Source organism: Sebastes fasciatus, chromosome 6, assembly GCF_043250625.1.
Source record: "Sebastes fasciatus isolate fSebFas1 chromosome 6, fSebFas1.pri, whole genome shotgun sequence".
Classification (NCBI taxonomy): domain Eukaryota; kingdom Metazoa; phylum Chordata; class Actinopteri; order Perciformes; family Sebastidae; genus Sebastes; species Sebastes fasciatus.
This window is the reverse complement of record NC_133800.1, coordinates 35355313-35366280: the sequence shown is the minus strand read 5'-3', so window position 1 is coordinate 35366280 and position 10968 is coordinate 35355313. Positions and strand designations below refer to the sequence as shown.

At 38.7% G+C, this 10968-nt stretch overlaps 1 protein-coding gene and 1 pseudogene across 2 annotated transcripts in view; one reads left to right on the top strand and one right to left on the bottom strand.

Moving 5' to 3' along the window:
- Positions 1-10968, bottom strand: part of LOC141769944 (SH2 domain-containing protein 3C-like) — a 46781-nt gene that overhangs the window by 18638 nt on the left and 17175 nt on the right. For both annotated transcript variants that reach the window (XM_074639477.1, XM_074639478.1), the window contains 2 exons: positions 9321-9703; positions 7808-7911 (listed from right to left, as the gene is read on the bottom strand). In XM_074639477.1, the coding sequence (XP_074495578.1) occupies positions 7808-7911; positions 9321-9703 (487 nt within the window). The remainder of the gene's footprint in view (positions 1-7807; positions 7912-9320; positions 9704-10968) is intronic.
- On the top strand, positions 3431-6646 carry LOC141769945 (UDP-glucuronosyltransferase 2A1 pseudogene; annotated as a pseudogene).

Genomic DNA, 10968 nt, shown 5'->3' with positions numbered 1-10968 from the left:
CAAACCTCATATTGTTTAACGACTTCAGCTAAAGGAGGTCATGTTTCTGTTCTGTGTGTTTGTGTGTTTGTTGAGTGAAGCTTTCAGCTTTTAGTCAATATCCAGGAATATCTTTTGAAGGATTTCTTTCAGGTTTTTTGAATAAAGTATTCTCACAAACTATTGCTCTTGAATGAAATCAAATGAATGAACAAATGGCATATGTATCTTGTGATTGTCTATCACTATGATGAGTCAATAATTGTTCATGATTTTTGGTGAGTATGTTGATGTTCATGTTCCACAAATTCATGTTTTCCAAATAATGATTTCAGGCTGTAAATAAAAACTAACAAAATGATTTAGTGAAGTTTTTGTTTTACATATATTAAGAGTTTGGTCTAATGCATTGCATAACAGTGGAATCTTTTTTATATATACTTTCGCATATATTCAATGACTCACAGTATTACATAAATAGTGTACAAGTATACAATAAAAACACAATGAAACATGGAAAATATCCCTATTAATGTCATAAAAATGATTCCAACTATATTGTATTTTAAAAAATACAAAACAATTTTCGCAATTAAATATTTAACTAATCACCTGTACAGATCTGATTAAGGTATGTGTTCTGTGACAACTTTTTAGTTTTTAAAATGTCTCTTCCTTTTTGCCTTATTTTCAAGAAGGAATTGAAACAAACATTTCATAAATTAACACATTCTGTACATAGTTTACCCAACCCGCAATTTCTGTTGTCATCTTTGTCCAGTTATGTATCAAACATTTTATAATTTGTTAGGAAAGTGACAAGGTACATTTATTCAAGTACTGTACTTAAGTTACATTTTGAGATACTTTATGCTACTTTATACTTTTACTCCACTACATCAAATATTCTACTTTTTACTGCACCACATTTGTCTGTTAACTTTAGTTTCTATTTACTTTTGAGATTCAGATTACTAGTACAAAATATATTCAACAAATAAATTATGATGTATTATTATGGATAAAGATAAAACATTATTGATCCCTTAGTGAAGTCCACAAACTACCCAGCAGTATATTCTTTATACTAAAATATAAGATCACCTTTACCAGCTGCAACATTATACACTCTAAGAAAAATCTGTAAAAATACGGGCCAATGCACCGCGTTAATATGAAGGAATTTTCAGTTTTACCTGTATTTTTAAAACCGCGTTGCATTGTGGGAACAATAACCTCCGCTAACGCGAAAGTTGGAAGAGGCAGAGACCATCACACACGGCAAAGTTTAGTTCAAATTTCGGATTTGGAGAAACCTTTTCTCACACTTCTGTGGTAAAAGAAAATCAACAATTAATGTCTAACCAAAATGATTTATGTTAAGGACTTAACGTTAGCTCAGTATCGTTTTAGTTGGAAAGATGTTTTTGTTGTTTAGTTCATCTGTTGTCGACCATTAACGTTACCAGATACGCCAGGAATGTTTTGCTGACTCATTTTGAGACTAACGCAAGTTTGGTATTATAATTTACGTTTTACCAAAGCTTATATTTTAGACTTCAGTGGACGTCAGGTAGAGTTAGCCCCAGTTTTAGCTTCAGGTGGTCCGCAAAGACTGATGACGTACAAATGCTAGCATTAGTGTCTGTTTTCCCTCCAGAATGTAGAGGTTGAGCCTGCTATTTGGCTCGGTACGGAGGATATACTGTAAATTTACATAAATTTCCATTTTAGGGTTGAAGAAAATGTCCGTAAACATAACGGAAACGTACTGGTAATTTTCTGCCAGGACGTTATCTGTTTTTCTACGGATTGTTTTCTTAGAGTGTAGGGATGAACACATTAATGCATCAATAATTATAATATCTACTGTATTATTCTGAAAAAGGCCGTTCTGTATAATGAATACTTTTACTTTTGGTACTTTAAGTATATTTTGATGTTGATACTTTTGCACATTTACCTAAGTAAACATTTGATTCCAGGACTTTTACTTGTAACAGACTATTTCTACACTGTGGTATTACTACTTTTTATTGAAGCAAAATATTTGAGTATGTCTTCCAACACTGTTTGTTAAAATGTTCACTCTCAAAGTTGTATTTTCGGCCTTAAAAAAGAAAACAATGGACCATACAACTGTAAGTAACATATAGATGCTAATAGAGTGCTCCAGGGATGGCGTATTTTTATAGGCCAACCAGGAAGTTAGCATCCTCCTGGTTCCATCGACAAAAAGCCGATGGGATTGTTCCATTGGGTTCTGGATTATTGCAGAAAATGAGATCTGTGACAAACAAACGATTATGACATTTACACATTTTGTTCAGCAAGATAATCTTCACAAATGAAAACCACTTTAATGATTGAAATACCGCAGCGGGTGTTCTATACAGTTCACACCTGCCTACGACTTGCAGTTAGTACACCGATCAGCCATAACATTATGACCACCTGCCTAATATTCAGTAGGTCCCCCTTTTGCCGCCAAAACAGCCCTGACCCGTCGAGGCATGGACTCCACTAGACCTCTGAAGGTCTGCTGTGGTATCTGGCACCAAGCCGTCAGTAGCAGATCCTTTAAGTCCTGTAAGTTGAGAGGTGGGGCCTCCGTGGATCGGACTCGTTCGTCCAGCACATCCAACAGATGCTCGATCGGATTGAGATCTGGAGAATTTGGAGGCCGAGTCAATACCTCCAACTCGTTGCCGTCCACATGATGTAAAAGAAAACGTGATTCATCAGACCGGGCCACCTTCTTCCATTGCTCCGTGGTCCAGTTCTGATGCTCACGTGCCCATTGTAGGCGCTTTTGGCAGTGGACACGGGTCAACGCGGGGACCCTGACCGGTCTGCGGCTACGCAGCCCCATACGCAACAAACTGCTCCTCACTGTGTGTTCTGATACCTTTCTATCAGAACCAGAATTAACTTTTCAGCAGTTTGAGCTCCAGTAGCTCTTCTATTCGATCAGACAACATGGGCCAGCCTTCGCTCCCCACGTGCATCAATGAGCCTCGGGTCTGACCCTGTCGCCGGTTCACCGGTTTTCCTTCCTTTGACCACTTTTGGTAGGTCCTGACCACTGCAGACCGGGAACATCCCACAAGAGCTGGAGTTCTGGAGATGCTCTGACCCAGTCGTCTAGCATCACTATTTGGTCCTTGTCAAAGTCGCTCACATCCTTACGCTGGCTCATTTTTTCTGCTTCCAACACAAGTTCAAAGTTCAAAATGTTCACTTGCTGCCTAATATATCCCCCCCACTGCCAGGTGCCATTATAACGAGATAGTCAATGTTATTCACTTCCCCTGTTAGTGGTCTTAATGTTATGGCTGATCAGTGTATATCTTTGTTATTCCTCTTTTGAGAGGTGAGCTAAACACTTGTAGAAAATAAAAATTTGACAGGTTTGTGCGGTAGCTCTATGGAGTTCCCAGTGTTAGCCGCCCATCACTGTTTGTCACTGAAAACTATCTATAGTCATCAAAAACCTTTCTAAAACTATAAGTGGCTGAAATTAGACAACTCTGTTTTCTATTTTTAAGTTCTTTATGTTCAGTTGTTTAAGTTGATGCATACTCTTGAACTCAAGAACTGTAAAGCCTTGTTCAGAGAGACAGATCTAACATTCTTACATCTCTTGTCAGAATCTCTTTCAGAGATGTACCGACAGGTCTTGGTGGTACTTGCACTGCTGCTCTGCTCGTCACCCTCGGTAAAAGGAGGGAAGATCTTGGTGTTCCCCTTTGATGGAAGCCACTGGGTCAACATGAAAGTCCTTGTTGAGGAGCTTCACTCCAGAGGCCACGAACTCACGGTGATGCGGGCATCAGACAGCTGGTACATCAAGCCAGAGTCCCCTTACTACAAGTCCATCCATATGGATTCCTCAGGTGGTTTTGGTAAAGAACGCTTTGGGTCATTTGCAACCAAACTGATGAACATGCGGCGGCAAGGTGCTTCACTTTGGGCCCGTACATATCTGGAGTATGAACTGGTGGTACAGTTCTATGAGATGCATAAGAAGCTGATTCAGATGGTGGAGGAGTTATTTGAGAATACCAAACTGATGCAGAGCCTCCGCGATGCCAAATATGATATGGTTCTGACGGACCCTGCACATGGTGCAGGGGTGTTTCTGGCTCACCGTTTGGGTCTTCCGTTTGTCTTCAACGTGAGGTGGACTGTTCAGGGTGAGGCACATTATGCAATCGCACCTTGCCCATTGTCATATGTCCCAGTACCAGCTTCAGAGCTGAGTGACAAGATGACGTTTCTCCAGCGGGTCAAGAACTTTCTTTGCTTTATCTTCACACGTCTTCAAATTTGGTATGTCACAGAACCAAACTACAAACCATTTGTCCATCGTTACTTTGGAAATGATGTATATTACATGGAGCTGTTTCAGGCAGCAGACATCTGGCTGATGAGGAACGATTTTGTCTTCGAGTACCCACGACCCACAATGCCAAACGTCGTCTACATGTCAGGATTTCAGTGCAAATCCTCCAAGCCCCTGTCTAAAGAACTAGAGGACTTTGTCCAGAGCTCCGGTGAGCATGGCGTCATCGTTATGACATTGGGAACTCTGGTGGAAAAACTTCCTGAGGACATCTCTGAGGACATTGCCGCTGCTTTCGCCCAACTTCCTCAGAAGGTGATATGGAGGCACAAAGGCAAAAGACCATCCACGCTCGGCAACAACACCTTACTCTTGGACTGGCTGCCTCAAAATGACCTCCTGGGTCACCCAAAGACCAGAGTGTTTGTGGCCCACGGAGGCACCAATGGAATCCAGGAGGCCATCTACCACGGCGTCCCCCTGGTCGGCTTGCCCCTCATGTTCGACCAGCCTGACAACTTCTTCAGGATGGAAGCAAGAGGCGTGGCCAAAGTCCTGGACATTGCAACTGTGAACAAAGACAACTTCCTGGAGGCGCTGAAGGAGGTGCTCTATGACTCAACCTACAGGGAGAAGATGAAGACGCTGTCCAACCTGCAGAAAGACCAGCCCATGAAACCAATGGACCGGGCCATATTCTGGATCGAGTTTGTCATGAGGCACAAAGGAGCGGCGCATCTGAGGACAGAGTCTTACAAGATGTCCACGATCCAGTACTATTCAATTGATGTGGTGACGTCTCTGCTGGCAGTTATTTTGCTAATATTTACTGTTTTTATTTCTGCAGTTAAGTTTTTGTGGCGCAGAGTTTTTTCTAGAGGAAAAGCCAAAAAGGAATGATGGATGTGCTGCAAGATATTTGTGTCACAGTTTCTGGTTACTGATTTCTTGTAAAGAAAACACTCCTAAACTGTTCTGATCTGTATTCAGAGTCCTGAGCAAGATACAAACAGTCTCACACTGTAAGGTAAAAAGGTCATGTTTCTGTTCTATGTGTTTGTGTTAGGTAGTTAAAGAGACGTCTAAAAAAAAAAGTTTGGTGGAAAGTTAGACCTTGAGTCAAGTCTTCATGTTTTAGTCCAGATCCAGGAATGCTCTTTCAGTTTTTAATCAGAATTTGTCTTCCTGCTTTGCATTTCTGAGAGGTTACTGAAAACAAATATTCATGCTTAGTTTGCTTAGTGTCCAGTTCTGTATCAAATATCTTGACTCTGAATGTTGGATTTTCAGCATTAGGGTTAGCCTAAGGACAAGAACATTTTGAGTAAATTATTAATAATAGTTATTGTCTCTGTTACATAAAGGCTAACTACATTAAATGGTGACATATTAAATTACAGTTCTATTCCATGAAGCAAAGCCAAGCAGCTTATTGGTATCTTCTTACACTACTTGTAAAGCTGAATTAGTTTTGGGTTATTGTAATCAGATGCAGCACTTGTAGGGTATTGCCACTGTCTTTGAAGTTTCTGTTTATTTCTCACATTCATTTACAGCTTTTTAACATGTGATTATGTTGAGATATAATATGCAATGATATTCTTCCATTGAGTTGTTACTGATTTTTTAAAGATTTTTATTTTTCGGCATGTTGCCTCTATTTGAGAGCCAACAGTGCCTCAACCATTAAGCTATCTGCTTTTTTAAATATATAAAATAGCAGCTTTACAACTATAATGAACTACTATGAACAAACATTTAATGAAGTAGTGTGTGTGTGTGGTGTGAGCACGTCTTTATTTTGAACATTAAAATAATTGTTTTATCTTTTGGCACTTATGTACTGCAGTAATCTTGTTACTTATCACCTGACACATACGCCAACACAAATATATCTGTGATTAACTCAAATCATCTGATAACATTGGCCAAGTCACTGAATTGGTCGGGCTGTATTTGAAACAGATAGAATCAAAGGAGCCTAAAACATTTTACGATAACCCCAACACCTGTGCACCAAAAATGTTGAATGTAAAATGTTAGACCTTGAGTGAAGTTATAAGTTTTAAGTACATATAAAGGAATGTTTGGAAGGATGTTTTGCACTGACTCATGTATCTTGTGATTGTCTATCAATAGGGCTGGGTGATGAATCAATAATATGACTTTCAGTGATGATATGATGTTGTCATGTTATCGTTCGACAAATGAATGTGTTTACTGGAAGGCACAAAGACAAGAACATTTTTGTGTAAATGATTAATAATGGGTATTTGCCTCTGTTATATTAAGGGAAAATAAAATAAATGGTGACATATTAAATTACAGTTGTGTTCCTTGAAGCAGGTGTTGTCATTAACTACCAAAGCCAAGCAGCTTTGTTTGGTATCTTCTTACACTATAGCTGAATTAGTTTTGGGTTGATGTAATCAGATAGCACTTGTTGGACATCGCCATTGTGTTTGAAGTTTCTGTTTATTCCTCACCTACTTTTTTTACATCACAGCAGGTATCCTTTAGAGATAATTGTTGGCATGTTGCCTTTATTTGAGAGCCGAGAGCCGTGTGGAGAGACATGAAACCCAGAGACAGAGGGAGTATGACAACAAAGGTCCCCAGCCATAATCAAACCATGGACCTTGTGGCTGTGCATTAACCATTACGCCATCTGGGCGCCCCTCATTTAGTTGGTTTTAAAATAAGATTCAGAAATATTGTTTATATATTTTTCCAGCAAAAGAAAAAACAAAATATAAAACTGCATCTTAATTTTGCTAAGACTTTGGAGGAGTCTAAAAACTTCTTAAAAAATATAGAATTGAATGGGATTGAATGAGTCCAAAGGGTTTGGGAAAATATGGACAAATATAATGCATAACATGACAATCTATGGCACAAGAATCACAAAACATTCTCCTGCAATCGTATCATGTAGGCGAATAAATCAAACAAACCATAATATTGTCAGTAAATATAACAGAAACAGTTATCTTCACTGGAAATGTAATTATTATAAATAACAATTATCAACGACAACTAATACAACAAGCTGTATAACTATAATAAACTGCTATGAACTATAACAAACATTTGATGAAGTAGTGTGTGAGGTGTGAGCACGTCTTTATTATGAACATTATCTCGATGTTTCATCATTTGACATTTCTGTACCGCAATAATCTTGTTACTCATCACCCAACACATATGCCTACACAAATATATCTGTAATTAACTATAATCATCTGATAACATGAGTCAGTCGGGCTCTATTTGATACAGATAAAATCTATAAAACTCAAAATATTTGGCTATAACCGCACCACTAACTGTGCACACGGTGTACTAAAGTAAAACTAACACGAAGGGCACATTAAGAATTTGAAGTTATCCTAGAGTAATTGGTCATTAACGATTTAACAACTCTTATGGGTTCAGGGAGAGAGCATAAGAACAAAGAGGAGAAAGGGTTTGTATTAAACTCACTGTTGTTGTACGGAGTAGAGAGAGAGGACTCTCCAGCAGTGAGCAGACGTCGGTCGTCCAGCTCCCTGTTCACGTCTGCCTCCCTGTGGTGGAGACAGGAAGGACTGCATGGAGACACATAGAGACAGAGATGTCAGGCGGTTATCAAGATACAGGAAACAGTCATGTCATTTTGAATTAGTTTACTTCACTCAGACCAATAACGAGGAGGTTATGTCTGTGTATAATGGTGCTGCCAAATGAAGTTTCATCACAAAAGGACTGCAAAAGAGGAGCACCGTGTCGAAACTTTCTACACTATCTGAGACACATACATTGTATTTGCCCAAACTAAATTCATGCATAGGAGTACAGTCATGAAGGAAAATTAAAACTTAACACCTATTTATTCTGTGAAGCTTTTTTAAAGTGTGTCGAGAAAATATATCCTTGTGCATGTGCAAACAAACACAGTCATCAGACAGTACAATACTATCATCGTTTTTTGACAGATGATTGTATGATGGTTTATATATATATTAGGCATGGTTCCATCCAAAATACCTGAATGGAAATGCCAGGGGAAAAAAAGCTGAAATATTGCAAGTTTCTACTATTGAACTCTATATTGAACAAGAGAAGATGCAATAAAATCAGAGAATCATAAATAATACATGTAGAAAATATGACAAATATTTTAAAAGTCTAGTCGTTGTCTTAATCATTTGGTGCCATGTGGATAATCAGGTCCAGGCTCTGGGAAAGTGTAGTGGACATTTTTACTTTCACTTTATAGACAATTAAATTATAAATGAAAGATTGCAAACTGCAGGTATGACTTCCTTGTGCATGTGCAAACAAACACAGTCATCGGTCAGATGATTGCACAATGGTTGTTATATAAATTATATTAGGCATGTTTCCATCCAAAATACCTGAATGGAAATGCCAGGGGAAGTTTCTACGATATTGAACAAGAGAAGATACGATGAAATCTGACAAATTTGGCAGCTAAATTAAATCATAAATAATATATGTAGAAAATATGACAATTATTTTAAAAGTCTAGTCGTTGTCTTAAGGCTGGTGCCATGTGGATAATCGGGTCCAGGCTCTGGGAAGTGTAGTGGACATTTTTTAACAATTTTCTGACACTTTATAGACTATAAACAGTTTAGTCAAAAAAAGTACTTGACAGATTAATGAAAGTAATCATTACTTGCATCCCTTGAAATTATCATTTTCTTTTACCGGGCGGCCTAGTGGTCTATGATAAATACAAATGAATGGCAACATGTGTCTTATTCTGTCTGAAAAGCTTTGTTTCCTGTCCATGTTTCCTGCCACTCTCTACAGTGAACTTTCTAATAAAATCTAAATGTCTAATATCTAAAAATTAAATATCAATCATGTCATTATAAATCTCCTGTGACCCTCATGTTGTATTACTGAAGACAGTTTTATCTCATAGTTTGTGCTCCTCTGAATAACACAAAATGACTCGTTCTTGTATATATTCCCAGTGAAACCTTACCTTCTCGGACAGACCTTCTCCTCTCCGCTCACACCGCCGTTCTTGCAGGACGGCGGCCCGACGGCGGTGCAGAAAGCCGTCTCCAGGTAGCTGAGAGGCAGCGTCCTGTTCACCGGCCGGTGAATCCGAGCTCCGCTCCACCGGGTCAGAGCCTCCTTGCTCCCCACGTAGAAGTGAACAAGAGCCGGTAAGGAGTCGAAGGCCTCGCCCTCCAGGCCGAACCGGACCCGAGTGTACGTCTCGCTGGACTGAACCGCCGTCCTCCTGATGACGAAGTGAAGCGTTTTCTGCTCCCAGTGGTTGGTGAGGACGAAGTCGCCCTGACTGGACTGAGAGTCTCTGATGAGGAAGTCGCCGTGGTTCACCACCAGACTCTCGGACACCTGAGGGGGACATTGTGTTTTGTAGGTAAAGGATATGTTTATGTTGAGGTTAGCGTGAATCATTTTGGATGATGTTTTGCTTTCTTTACTAGACAAACTCAGTCCATGCTCACAATCTACCCCAACAACAAAAACATGACATTTATTTTCAATTAAATTAGTCCAAATTGGGAAGGAGGCTGACATAAATCTGTTTCTAATTCTGATTTACAATACAATAAAGAAGTACTGTAATGTCCAAACTATTAGCTTTCCCAGTTTGTGAAATGTTTTACAAATGCTGGTCTCATCTCTTTCTGGACACACAGGAGATGATGCATTTTTCCAAATAAAGGCGAGGCCCAATATTGACGTCAACCCTCCACCCTGTGAGTGTTGAGCCATCAAAGATTGTTGAATCAATCCAGAGAGCAAAGGCAGATATAAAATGAGGATTTCAAAGTGCAATTTTACAGCTCTCTAACATCTAAACTACAGCTGCTTATAGAGGAATAGTATATGTTCATCCTAACGCTGTTGTATTGTATCGCAGAATAATATTGTATACATTCAATCATTCCTCTATTTGTCTAAATAATTACTTTTTACTGTATTAACAATGCTACTGAGAAGGATTCCTCCTTTTTGATTTTTTGTTTTTTTTCACACATTTTATGAATATAGATTTCCTGAACAATATTTTGCCTTTAAACTAAGACTCAGTTGAGCTGGAGTTTGAACGGAGCTCCCTCTTGTGGTTGAACTGCTACATGACTCTGATTCCTGAGACTTTAAATGGTAAATCCACTCTAAAATACAATTCGGATGTTTTAATTTAATGTAAAACTCAATTTTAAAGTAAAGTCCAAATAGCCAGTTTTATTTTGGATCAAATTCCTGCTTTCATTAATCTCTATTTCTTAGCAAAAAGCACATCATTCAGGTAGTAAATTAACTAAATTGAAATTGTGAAACTTAACTGTCAAAGACTTGAAAGTCCTGTGAAAGACTTTTTTACACTTTGCTAGCTTTAAAGCATGAATGATTTTTTGGTGTATTGGTGGCTAGCTTTCTATAGCTAACAAGCTACGACATTTACAGCAAAAATGCAAGAAAAACATTTAAAGTTTTGTGTTTTCCAAGTGTGTGTGTGTGTGTGTGTGTTTACTTGTATTACAACGTGGGGACCGGCAGTAAATCTGGTCACTATGAGGACACACTTCCCATTTAGGGACAAAAACAAAGTCCTCACATGGTAAAAGACGAAAGTTTGAAATTGAGACTAA